This window comes from Micromesistius poutassou (assembly GCF_964030765.1).
Source record: "Micromesistius poutassou genome assembly, chromosome: 16".
Taxonomy (NCBI): Eukaryota; Metazoa; Chordata; class Actinopteri; order Gadiformes; family Gadidae; genus Micromesistius; species Micromesistius poutassou.
The window spans coordinates 9,125,329-9,139,236 of NC_140286.1; the positions used below are offsets into that span (position 1 = coordinate 9,125,329).

Genomic DNA, 13,908 nt, shown 5'->3' on the forward strand with positions numbered 1-13,908 from the left:
AGCACTTACACATGCAGTACACAACTCAGGTCTGTCAAAACACTTACAGGGGCCGGTCTGGATTTTCCGTTAAGAGGCAACATGCCTGCATCGTTTCCGGGTCTAGGAGCTGTTTGGGAGCTGTGTGTCGTGATATTAATAATGCCAGGAGGAGGGGAGGTGGGGGGGAGAAAAAAAAAACCTCTTGAAGAATGTGGCATGACAACAAAGCATGGCATCCAATCCAGTGAAATTACCTTTTGTACTTCCAGTTCATGAACTGACTTGACAACCTGTGAGTAAGTATGAGTAAAGAAACCAAAAGAAAGAAGGCGTGCACAAACCACACGCGTTCTAGTCCCCAGAAGCATAACATGGCATATAGGTGTGGTTAGCATATTGCATGAGGAATAGTTGTTGCTTTACTTTCCCTTCAAATCAACAACTGCTCCCAGAGACAAAACAAACATTATCAAGATTTTCTATGAATAAAGAAAACAATTGAGGATATTATTTCAATTCCTTCACCAGGATTTGTTTTTTTCTTTTAAACGATGGGCTCCTCCAATAAAGGTAAGCAGAAGACCCAATCACCCGATGCCTTCACGGGCTTTGGCGCTTTTATCTGTTTACAAAACCCACTTAGTCCGACCATGAGCTGGCGGCAGTCTCCACGCGGCGTTCAGAAATGTATACCGCCGCTGACTTGAAAGGGACCTCCGCGGTGGGGTGAAAGTTTCTTTTCCCGGCGGCAGTTCATCACAATGTTAGTACGAGGAGTAGGGCAACGACCCAGCCATTGTTCTGCACCTCACTACGTCTGGGGGGCCACGGCAACACGATAGTATGGAATCTCTCTCCGTGGTTACTGTCATTTCTTACTGTTTGCATGTCATGTTTATAAACGTCATGTGTGTTGTAGGCAGCCTGTGATCGCCATGAGTAATTACGTGGTTATGATGAATTAGTAGAACACACTGTTTTAATTATCTTGATGTTTAACGGGGTCTCTCTCTCTCTCTCTCTCCTCTCTCTCTCTCTCTCTCCCCCTCCCACAGAGTTTCAATGCTCCTCCACGTTCTAAGATGAAGTTATGGAAAGGTGCTACTTTTGCCTTCATGCTCTGTGGTGCAGCAGCGCTCTGTCCGTCCTCCCTCACTAGAAACATGGCTCCCGTCAGGCAGTCCAAACCCAGGACTAAATACCCCAGCATGTCGCCGTCCTCCTCTTCCTCTTCCTCTTCCTCGCGAGGACCACCGTCCGTACTCCCCTCCACGCGGGCCACCCCGGCACTGTCGCCCTACTCTTCCTCGTCGGCCCTTTCGTCCTCCAAGACGGTGTCCGGCGAAGCGCTGGAGCGGAGGGCCCGATCGGCGGACAGCGGCCGCTCGCTCCTCTCTGAGTGTAAGACACCCTTTTTGATTTCCTGTTGTTTCCTGTTCCTGTTTTCTCTTTGGGATTTGTTGGTTGTTGGTTGGGTTGCGCTCCCTCTTGCAGAGGTTCGCCGGGATGCAGAGGTTTGACTGCGTCATGGCGTTTGAGTCGGTCAAAGCGCAGGTCTTGGTGTCTCACCCTGTCACTTATAAGTGACAGGGTGAGACACCAAGACGGGAACATGTGACCCCTACGATGCTAATTCTCGTAGGGGTCACATGTTCCCGTCAGGTAAAGGTAAAGGTGAGAGGGCGGGGCAAGTTAAAGATGAGGTGAGAAGACATTCATATCATGTCTTTTTCATATCATGTTTTTTATGATGGAGCGAAAGTTTCCCGGGAAAGCTGGTAATTAGCCCGGGTGGAAAACCATAGAAGGAATGTGATATGATCCTTTGGGATTTTATCGGAACGTGTGGAAGAGCCAAAAACACACTAGCCAGCTGTGTGTGATAGGCCGATTCATGAACGATGCGAAGGACAGCAGAAAGATGTTACGATATCATCGGATGAAATGTTGGTGCAACCAGCATAGACAGGTAGAAGTCACACACACAAGAATTCTGATAAAGATCTGTACAATAAGGTCAATTTATTATTTTTACTTGAATAATGTCAATAATTCCAAGGCATCAGCCTTCATTTCATGGTAACTACAAGTTGACAAGTGTACGTGATCGATGCCTTCTCCTCTGAAGGAACACGGTTAAATTGTGGTGTAACAAGCATCACCTTGACGGTTTTCTATCATCCATATCGTCTTGAGGAGCCCTTGTTAAGGCCTGTCCAGCGGGAAGACCCTGAGATATCGCACAAAGTAAACACAAACCTTGAAAAACAAACGCCTCCATCTGCTCAAACTTGATATCTCATTGTTTTCAGATGTGTTTTGTTTGTTCAAAAATGTCTCCTGGTAGGCCCGGTGGCCCTCATCCTTCCAGTCCCAATGCCACCAGAGCCATGGTTAGATGAACCAACGCGCATGTGTGGCACATCTGGGCATGTAACCCATGTCTCTCTCTCGCTCTCTCTCTCTCTCTCTCTCGCTCTCTCTCTCTCTCTCTCTCTCTCTCTCTCTCTCTCTCTCTCTCTCTCTCTCTCTCTCTCTCTCGCTCTCTCTCTCTGCTGCACCGCTCTGCAGTCTCCAAGCTGTTCCAGAGCTTCACCGAGGGCGAGCTGCGGCAGGTCGTGGGGACCCTGCTGGACCGGAAGGACCGCAGGAGCCGGCGCCTGGAACAGAACCAGGCCCGGAGGACTAAGCGGGCCCGGAGACCCAAGCCCTGCTCCCTGAGGGAGGTGGAGCTGACGGTGAGCGAGCTGGGCCTGGGCTACGAGAGCGACGAGACCCTGCTGTTCCGCTACTGCAGCGGCAAATGCCTGGACCACCGGCGCAACTACGACATCACCCTGGAGCGCATGCGGCGCACGGGCTTCAGCAAGAAGGGCCGCAAGGACAAGGTGAGCAACGGCCCCTGCTGCCGGCCCGTCGCCTACGAGGAGGACATGTCCTTCCTGGACAACAATAGCCGCTACCACACGATACAGGAAGTGTCGGCGCAGGCGTGCGGCTGCGTATGACCCGCCGCCCCCGCCCCCCCCCCCCCCCATCCCATCCCGTTCCTCCCGTCCCCCGTGCTGCCCCCGCCGCCAGGCCCCGCCCATGCGGCCGTGGGCGGGGCATTCGGAAACCCACCACAACGACCACAGCAACCTCCGGTGGCACACGCACTCTGTCGCTGCATGAAGACTTTAATGAGGACGTTGACGAACGCCCAACGGCTATGTGGAATATAAACTCAGAGGAGGAAGCGCAATGAAACAGATTTGTGGCTGTTCCCTAATGGACGATGCCTTTATATATTTTTTACAGCAAGACATTCCATAGAGGGAGTGGAATGTCCCAAGCTGGGACCAAACCTTGTTCACATGGCATGTGCTGCATTAGTGTTGGATATAATATCACTAAACATTACAGAAAAGACTATTTATACCCAAAATAAACGTGTTTTTTTTTTTTAAATCTAACTACGTAGTGACACTGTGAATTGTAGTGTAAGGGACAATTCAGCGACAGGACTGGTTGCTATGGTATCCGTGCTCAATAGTCACACAAAGGCAGGAACACAAGTACGATCGATAGGAATAGGGGTGATTTCCACCGCACAGGGCGAGGAAGAATGCGGCTTTGCTCCACGACGTTTAGTGCTCATCTCTCGACGTTGAACTCTTTGCTGAAGCCATATGCTTAGGAAGAGATTCATGCTCCATTACAAACTCTATGCATCAGTGCAGGACACTTTGGCAACCCATAACGAAACCGGGCGACTAATGTACTTGTCTGTCTGTCTCCCACCAGGAATCGTGGATACCATGCTATACCAAGTGATTGTTTTACCATATTGAAGTTGACCCCACATGTATGCATAGTTATTTGTTTTTGTTACTGAAGCAGTTGCCATGTTATTTCCAGGTATGAGAAGAGAAGTTTGGACGAGAATCCAAAGAATAAAGAAAACAGAAATGCATTTCCATAGCTCCAGGAACCGTGCTAACTGTCCATTGTGTATCATTCCTCAGTGTTGTGTAGGTAATTTAGGCCCACCTTACCCTAGCCACTTCTTAATCAGCTCAGTTTGAAATAATTATACACTGCTCTCCAAGAAAATAAATGCTTAGATAATTTTTCAGATTTTTTATCGTCATAGCCTTTGGGTATCTACTACCAAATGTCTGCATGTTATGACCACTTATAACCCCGATGGAAGTATTTTCCCCTCCTAAAAAGCATTGCCAAAGTACAACGAGTCAAACCCCAAGCATAATAATTGTTCTTACCGGCATAGCTTTATAAACACATTTCAAGTTGCAGGTGACAACAAGTCCTGAAAAATGTATCGGGGCCTGGGTGCATGTCAAACGTTGAGCTCACCCAGCCGGTGGTTTTATGTAATTATTAGACGCAAATGCGAGTAAGAGAATCATTATAATCTTTTTAAGCAGCGGAATGTTTTTCAGACGGAAAGAGAGCAGACTACTTTGTCGAGTTCGCAATTAAGAGTTCCATGTTGGTGCCCATCCCTAACAAATCCATAAATGACTATGATCCACAGGCCACAGTACAGCCTTGTCTTGCCTCCTCTTTTTGTATTGCCTCGCACAATCAAACAGGAAAAATGAGCTGCTGAGATGAACGATGATACATATTTTTCAAATTATTCTCACCGTCACCCATTGCAACTGTTTTGCCTGAAGTATGATAAATTATATACTTTTTCATTTTGTTTTATTTGTACGTGTGTCGTTGACGAGGCGCGGCGCAAGGTGCCGACGCCGCGCGCCTCGTTCATTTGTGGATTCTTATGTGTATATTTATTCAGGGCGTAAATTATGGTTTTGCATATTTATTTAGACGACCACACAGAAACAGGACAGCTTGATAACCGTTGAGCAATTGTGCCAAAAAAATGTTATATCTAACATTCTATAAGGACTGCTGAATAAACGTAAACAATTTCAGAGGTATCCTTGTTTGCCATTTTGTGTCTCCAACACTCACTTTAAGTGTATATTATGCTTGCCGAACTGACAATAATAACTGCCTGTTTACACTCAGCGTCTGATGACAAGAAATGAATCAAAGGGAGTCACCTTTTCTGAGACCAAACTCGGTTAGCGCCCTGAGGAGTTTAGACTTAATTCAGCACTAGATTATCAAAAATAGATGAAAATATGACAAATTCACCCACGTATAACCTTTTGGCCAAATGTAAGGTTAGCTAGGGTATCCTGGCTAATAACCGTTGAATCCTTCCTTCTTAGAACGAAAGGATCCCTCTCACATGCCACTTATCATCCCCTCCCTCTGAAACGAGCCATTCATATTTTAAGCCCCTAAAGTGTTCCTAGCCACATTAGCACTTCACAGCCGCTACGCAATACTTCAAAGAGGAGAAATCTCTCCACTTAAGCTAGGGCCGGTAGCTGCAGACACCTACAAGGTCAACATTGCTGCATGACATAATAAAATGTCAAAGTGACAGAATAAGCAAAATCGAATTTTACTGCTAGTTATCTAGCAGTAACCTACAGCTGTGGTCACTCATTTATATACTGTATAGATTGTCTTAATAGATATGCCTAAATTATATATTCACCTAACCCCATTATTTATAATAACAAAAATATGGTTGCATTTATTCAAATTACTTCAATCAGTCTAAAATGTCATGGTTTAACATTTAATGCAATTATATTATAGTATATTATAACTGGATAATGAGTATAGCGTATACGGTTACAATATAGGTAGCAAGCTACGGCTAATGCTCTTAGCTAATGCCTGATTTAGGCTCTAGATTGACCCCAGTAGGGGATCTTGTAGTATTTAGACTGTGAGCGTGGCTGGGATTTGAATCTAAATACGGAACATGTGTTTTGGAAGGTACAATCCCATGGTACTTACAAGTGCTTACAGGATATAAGTGTTTCCTAAATGTTAATCATATTATCATCCTCGTCAGTTTTAGGTAATCCGATGGGAAGACTTTAAAACTGCTAAACAAAATGTGTCACTTTTATAAATCCTCTTACTAGATATATAAAAAAAAGCTGTGGTTGTGCCACAGTGTTTTACTCAGGCAAACCTGCAACAGCAGCCCTCACTGTGATGCCATTTGGCTTGTAATGCTTGCACCTGTGTATGTTTTAATAAACCTCCCTGTATGGTACGGTTTCTGGATATTTTTCTTGTCTTATCATATGCCAGTAAAGTGCAGAAATAACAGATGATGGCTGGCTAGTATGGTGAATGAATAGGATAGGAAGGAAATTGTTCTGCGAGATCAGTAAGGGGCCGGAAAGTACATGTTTGTACGATTGTTTTGGAGCATAGTGGGCCTTTATGGCTTCATGTGGTCAGAAATCGATGAATGCAGCACTACTGCAGATAATTTGCCATGAACGGACACCATCCATAACACAGCTACACAATATCTAATTTAAGTGAAAGGTTTGGGATGCAAGATAATGTAATGTATGTATATATTACCTAACTTAAATTATAATCGTTTATGTTCATATTCTACTAGAATAAAACCTATTTTGTTAAGTCTGATCACTGAAACCTAATTTAACAAATACATCAATACATATTTCACGTCAAAGTTAAATTGCCAACTTACATTGAACTGTGAACTAAGGTTTATGTGTAATCGCTGAAAACTTCTGTTTCCACACCTGTGATTTCGATTCAGATCACATTTTAAACCTCTCAACAGGGGAGTCTATTCAAGATAACTCACAATCTCCCAGTAGTCATTGTATTAATTCACTGCCTGAGTATTGTCATTTCAACAGGGTAATGCCAACGTTGCAATAACAACTCTTCTGCTTTTCCAGTCCTCAGCCCAAATGAGCGTTGCATCAGTGGCCGCAGGAGAAAATGGAACGTAAACGTGGCCATTTTGTTCTGCTATAAACATATATTTCCACCCCTTGTCACAGCAGCCTGAAAGAAATGGCCTTGGAGGGAGAGATGGTTTACACAGAGAGACAGAGAGAGAGAGAGAGAGAGAGAGAGAGAGAGAGAGAGAGAGAGAGAGAGATGGAGATGGAGAAAGAAAAAGAGGGGAGGAGAGAGCGAGAGATAGACTGAGCGACTAGGACATTCAGGGAGAACAAATGGGACAGGTTGTTTCAAAAACACAATAAATGTCATCTCTGCCATTAAGAAAAAACGTTTCTTCCTTGTACAAAAGTGGACGACATCTTTTTGCATGATTTGGTATTTTTTGGTATAAGGCATGTCTAAATAATTGTAGTACCGTTTACCTTTAATCATATCTATGGACTTTGGATAGCAAGAATATATTGCACCATTGTTGGTGAGGGTAGAGATGACCTAATAATGTTTTTCTAAACACAACTGTTTGAAAGCTGGTTTGAAAGATTTAAGACGGAAGCCATCATCATTAAGCATACTTTGGGCACATTTTTAGCACTGCGTTCTTTTATTGAGCCTGCTATGTTCTTGCTTATCTTGCGGTGTTTTGTTATGCATGGGAGCTCACCACATAAACACACACACATGCCTGCCCGCCCGCCCGAACGCATGCACGCAGGCAGGCACACACACACACACACACACACACACACACACACACACACACACACACACACACACACACTCATGGACACACACACCCACACGATTAATGATGTTAACACGATTATTATCACCGGCTGCATACAACCAGCTATGTGCTATGTCAATAGTCTCTCTTGTTAGCGAGGAGTTTAATGGTGAACCCAAAGCCAAGAAGTGAAAGAAATATCACTTAAGGAAGGAACGTAGGAAGGAAAAGGAATGGCGGAACCTCAATCATAAACAACCCAGAAAAAAAGAAAAAGAAAAAAAAGACTCCTGAGATTGGTTTTATTGTCATATTTTTTAAGAATGCATTTGTGTCACTCTACAGGACAGCTGTTTCTAGTAAGACCGCTGACAGGTACAGCAATAAACACGTCAACGTTTTAACAGAGCCTCCTATGTCCAGCTGGAAAGCTAGTTCATGGTTTCAGACACGGGGAAGAAAAGACAGGGCAGAGGATGCTCTCATAACGAGTCGTGTCTATTGGCAATAGGCGTGTCTCGGTGGGGGGACGAAAAGACTCCATGATGTACAACTGAAAAAAAAGATGTTGAAAGAAAAGAAAAGGGAAGGAAAAAAACACGCAACAGACACAACCACGTGGCCCTGTCGACGGCAGGTGGTTTGTATCCTCACAGAATTACTTTCATACTTCTTAACGAGGAATCACGGGAAAAAGATGTCATGGCATTCTTTCGTTGAACAGACAAGCAAAAGCATTTCTCAGCAATAGGCCTGGTGTTTATTTATTGGACAATACAAATTCTTCTCGCTCTGCAGTTGGTTTAGGCATACCGACCGAGGAGAGAAGATCAGGCTAGAATATGTGGACACACACGAACAAGTAAACACACTGAAAAGGGTATTATTATCAGAGGGTTGTGGTTCCATTTAATGTCATTTAATGCCATTTAATATATTTAGACAATGCTATAGGTCTTAAGCTATGTATATGTATATATATATAGCTTTAGACATATAGCATTATATGTATGGTGTGATTCTATTTCAACATCCTTTGTCATAATGTTTTATTTTTAGCTATCCAAAGAAGTGCATTGCTTTTCATAACCTTCCAGACACACATTGTATATTTTCGCCCCCAATCTTAAGTATGGGTGATCCAAGAGATTTGTTTTGTTCAGTAAATTGTGATTGTTTTCGTGGTCCCGCTGTTTGTTCTTGGGTCATGTCCAAACAAATTTCCTCATCCCGGCTTCTGGCATGACAGTTAACCAATCAACATGACTGAACGCTCTTGCCCTGTGCTGCCCCCTAGCGTTGACCTCTATACATGAGATTGATGCAAACCTTTTTATTGGATGTTCTTTAATAGCTGGAGGGACTGATGGATGGATGGATGCATGCATGGTGGATGCCAGCAAGTCATGTTTTTGGCAGTAAGAGTCATTGTTGCATTAACAGAAGACAGTTGCACACTGCAACAGGCCAAATAAGTTATTGTCCTCCCATGGATATTTTGAGAAAACCAATGGACAATTGTAGTCTATAACCTATCGAGGTTAAGGCCTTAAATTAAGTCCTAATACCTTACCATACCTTTTTCTAATATGTACTACACACTTTGAGACACACACACACACACACACACACACACACACACACACACACACACACACACACACACACGTTGTACTGTATGTAGGAATTAAGAGCTATTATTTGATTGTAATCTGTTAGAAATGGCATGACCATCCGTCACATATTAGTAAGTGAAATGCATTGTGAGAATATCTCTTTCAAGTTTGGCTTAGGATTTAGTTTGATGCGTGGGTGTGTCTAACAAACACTGCATCAATTATGTGATCTGCTAAACACACCCACACATCAATCTTAACAGTAAGTCAAAGTAACAACAAGTAGTTACAAAGGGAACCATTTTGGTGGGGGAAATAGAGGGCTTAATAATACCGGTTTAATACCGGCCTATTCAGTTCCTTCATACCTCATATTTTACTCAACCATCTCTAAAGGTGAGCACTTTTGGATTTGCTTTTCTTTATTTATTTATTTTTTATGTCTCAAATCATATTAAGTCCTGTTTTCTAGAACATAGGAGAAACATGAGACTGAGTTACAATACGGTGTGTGTCAAAATGACCCTATCATTGTGAGCTTAAATCTGACCTTTGACCTGGTTCTGTTTGTGCATATTTGACCTTTGAACTAATGAGTAACATTGCGCTCTTCCCCCCCCCCCCCCCCGTCCTCCTGGCCTGTAGCTATGGGGGGGCCATTAGGGAGCCTGACCCTGATATACCCCTGTTCCTCACCCCAGTACGTGAACAAACTTTCGTGACACCTTGTGGTTAAACAAGAACCTGCAACAGTAGATTAAACATAACCACGGGCGGTTTTATATGCTCACCATAGGTTAGGTAAGGGGTAAAATATAATACAATAAGCAATAGTATATGGCAAAGGTATGGCTTGGTTGGGGTGATGGCTTTGGGTTGTAATGTTATCCCAGTGAAAGACAGAGGACAGGGGGACCTGCTGTCTATACCCAGCATTGCTGATTACAGTCAGTGTAGTCTCACAAATCAGACTTTAGACTAATATCTAAAGTCTGATGGCAGTCAAGCTCATATCTGGTTCAATGGGTCGTTTCATTTTGTAACGCAACCAATCATGGGTATCATCGTCTACCTGTTGTCGGTATCCCTCCTTGGCCAGCAGCGAATACAAAATCGGCCAGTACTGGTAAACTATGGAGGGAAGAAGAGCTCAAATGTCCTGCCTGGACACCAATGTCCTGAGACAAAGTGTCTGCCAAGGTTTTGGGGGTTAAATACAAGTGGCAATGCACACTAGTAACAATGGTATGGAAAGCCCAAATGATACTTGGGCAGTCAACTGTACTTACCTGACTTCTGAAACATCTGGATTCAATACATTTGGCGGCTGACTCGATGACTCATCATGGCAGCACTTCTCTATGGTCTTAAAAGAAGCTGATTTATTTATGACTTGTACGATACCTAATAATTAAATGAGGTAAATGCGAGTGACTTTACAACGGGTGAGCACTCACCCTTGAAGATGGATTCTCAAATATCTCCTGATACACAAGCACCGGCCTCCTCTGCCTTTGATTCTTTCCTAGGTCTCCCATAGGCGATGGGATTCTTCCTACGCACACGCATGCAACATTCCGTACGGTATGAATTGAAGGACCACTGAAGTTAGAAAGTGATCATTGAATAATGAGATGAACTGTTGTTTCTGAAACGTTGAAGTGACTCACGGCATGCATACTCTGGGTCCATAATGTATGTTTGAGTTTGTTAAATGAGCATGTGGTTCAGGGAGTTTGGGCTCATACATCAGACCCTTCAGACCTGTGTGGTTTCTGTCCATCTCTAAAGCATTCCGAGTGTGTTAAGCTGCATTATGTCAAGTTTCTTTTTTGGATTTCCTGACACCTTTGGACCATACTGTGCAATAGTGCCACTACCAGACACGATCGTGAAGTTGACTTCTGACCTCCGGGGCAGCTGGATGTGGTTGTGATTGGCTAATACTCATAACCAACCTTGTGATTGGATGTTAGATCCACTGGTTTGATATAAATGTATACACCAATGGCTAGCATCCCTAGATAGACATGTATATATGAATGGCTAGCAAACCAAGATATACATGTATGCATCAATGGTTAGCCTCCCTAGATATAATACATGTATGTATAAATGGCGAGCAACCCTAGTGATGATAATGTAATAATAATACTAATATATTTTAAATCCTTAGACTGTATCTACAGAGGGGGTGTAAGGGACATCTGTTCTTGCAGACTGCGGTGATATATATACATGCTCAAATATAGGCGAATTCCTCCTCTTCATGACTTCTAAAATTGGGGCCAACCTTGGCAGATTACACTTATTACAGATCATTCTTGCCTTGCCATCGGGTCGGGGGTTCGCAATTGAAAACTCTACAGTACGATTATCCGTGACACAACAGCAACTGTTAGGACTATTCTTAGTAAAAAAAATAATGCTTTAGAGTTGAAGGTAAAATGCTGCTTATTTTGTTGGTTGGTAACTGATTTCAAATTTCATTGAAGATTGATCATCAGTTAATGTGCAACTTCTGCAGAACAAAAAGCTATATTAAACATCAGGGAAGCTAAGTCCTTGTTACTTAAACACTAGAAAACCCAGCTGCCTATGCTAAACAACATACCAATTTAAAATGAAGATTTCTCAAACATCACAAATATGTTCTCCTTTATCCCAGAAACAGATGGTAACTAGTTAGGGTAAAACACACATTTAGTTTTGAAATGATAACTGTCAAACAATTCTCGTTCATAGAAATTCAGAGAGAAACCATGTTAAAGGGATAGTTCAGGATTTTGGACATCGGGTCTCATTTCCAAGTGAGCCAGTGTGTTATTTATCATTGGAGACCGTTTTCAACACTTTTCATTCAGTCCTTCTAGTAGAAGAAATCACTAGTGCAACTCGAGGGGAACTGCTAGCCTGCCAATAAAAACAGTTTTACTCACTCCAAAGTACACCCGATGCAAACCAATTATAATGCCCAACTATCGATGTAAATGTCTGTGTTGATAGAATAGTGTTAGAAATAAACTTACCCTTGCATCACATTGCATTTAGTTTATAATCCCTGTAGTTGGAAGCAAACTACGGCAGCGGCGGACTGATATTACCTGTGCGCTTCTCTGTTTACCTTCTACTGTAGTGAATTGGTTGCTACACCAGAGCAAAGTGAAATTCTGCCACTGCAGTAGTCCCCCAAAATGTAATGTGATCATTGCGATGCAAGGATAGTTTTATTTCTAATATTATTCTATCAACACAGACATTTACATCGATAGTCAGGCATTATAATTGGTTTGCATCGGGTGTACTTTGGAGTGGGTAAAACTGTTTTTATTGGCAGGCTAGCAGTTCCCCTCGAGTTGCGCTAGCCTAGCACCAGCAATTTCTGCAACTAGAAGGACTGAATGAAAAGTGTTGAAAACGGTCTCCAATGATAAATAACACACTGGCTCACTTGGAAATGAGACCCGATGTCCAAAATCCTGAACTATCCCTTTAACTTGAGAAAGCTAGAGCTTTGCGAGAAGCTTAAAGTGCCAATTTGAAGATTTTCCCATAAATGAATGTCAGTTAAGGCACTATCTTTCACCAAATGAGGTAACACAATGGTGATTACTGTGGCCCACAGTCCTTGAGGCAGTGTTATGAATTTTACGAACTGGGTGTCGGTGGCAACACCGTTGGGATCTATTGGAACAATTACAGCTTATCGCCAAAGATGACGCCAAAGACAACGAAATGGAAATATATGCGATAACTTTCACAATAAAAGAAGATGTGCAAGAATACTTCTTCAGAATGCTCTCGAAATGTGTCGTTCTTAATCTTATACATCCTGTGCTGTTGCCAGCGTAATCTCCAATCTCTTTCTCTGCAGGTAGTGACCCCCACACTACCTGTTCATACTCGGGCCAGATAATATCAAACAGGTTTGATACAACGCTCGGTGGTTCCCAATTTCAAGTTTGTTGTAGCGCTCTTGGCAGCCCCAGAAAGATGATCAAACTATTTTCCATGATTCCTCTGTTCGTTATTTAGTAAACATATTTCCAAACAATTTACTTTCAGCTATTGTATACATGGCGAACATTTTTGAATCAAAGTTCCAATCTAATCTCACGATCAAATCAGAATCATATCGTTGGCACTGTTGGCTATGTTTCCATATGCAAGTATTTGACCCGGTTCTTCAGTACACAACACATCAAGCGAGGCGTCAATGTGTATCTGCCCAGACATGCGTTGCGAGTCAAAATTCTAACAACAAAGGAGAAAAAGGAGACAAAGGAGAATCAGCACCGCTCAATCAACTGAAGTGCAGCAAGACATCACTATCATCACACAACTGCATGCCACTTGGGCAGGGAGGTGTTATTAGGTGAAAAGTCTAATTTGGCTCCCAAAACCAGGTCAAAGGTCAAATATTACCCACAACAAAGTCATCAATCAGAGTGTTGCACATTTTTGACACATACAGTAGCATTCCCCTCTCCTACAGGGACCTGGCTGGCATCCCTGGCCAACCACTCTGCAAGACCCTCTGACCTGCCAGAAATGTTTGTCAGCCCTAACTCTTGTTGTCACTTTGACTTACATCCAATTAGGCAAATTACAGGAGTTATGCACACATAACTAATTTGACTCTATCAACAGCCTATTGACTATATTCCCTCCTAAATCCACTTTTAGTATCATCTATAATTCTACCTCAAGAGTTCATATTTAGTCCTACTTTCTGAAGGAATTATGAAC

The 13,908-nt window shown here is 42.9% G+C and overlaps 1 protein-coding gene across 1 annotated transcript; it reads left to right on the top strand.

Moving 5' to 3' along the window:
- Nucleotides 1-1,040: 1,040 nt before the first annotated feature.
- Nucleotides 1,041-2,990, top strand: LOC311360600 (uncharacterized protein; the record flags this gene model as incomplete). The annotated part of the gene is made up of 2 exons (XM_084480698.1): nucleotides 1,041-1,383; nucleotides 2,554-2,990. Exons 1-2 carry the CDS (start codon nucleotides 1,065-1,067, stop codon nucleotides 2,988-2,990), a joined length of 756 nt encoding a protein of 251 aa, XP_084336824.1. The 5' UTR covers nucleotides 1,041-1,064.
- Nucleotides 2,991-13,908: the final 10,918 nt, after the last annotated feature.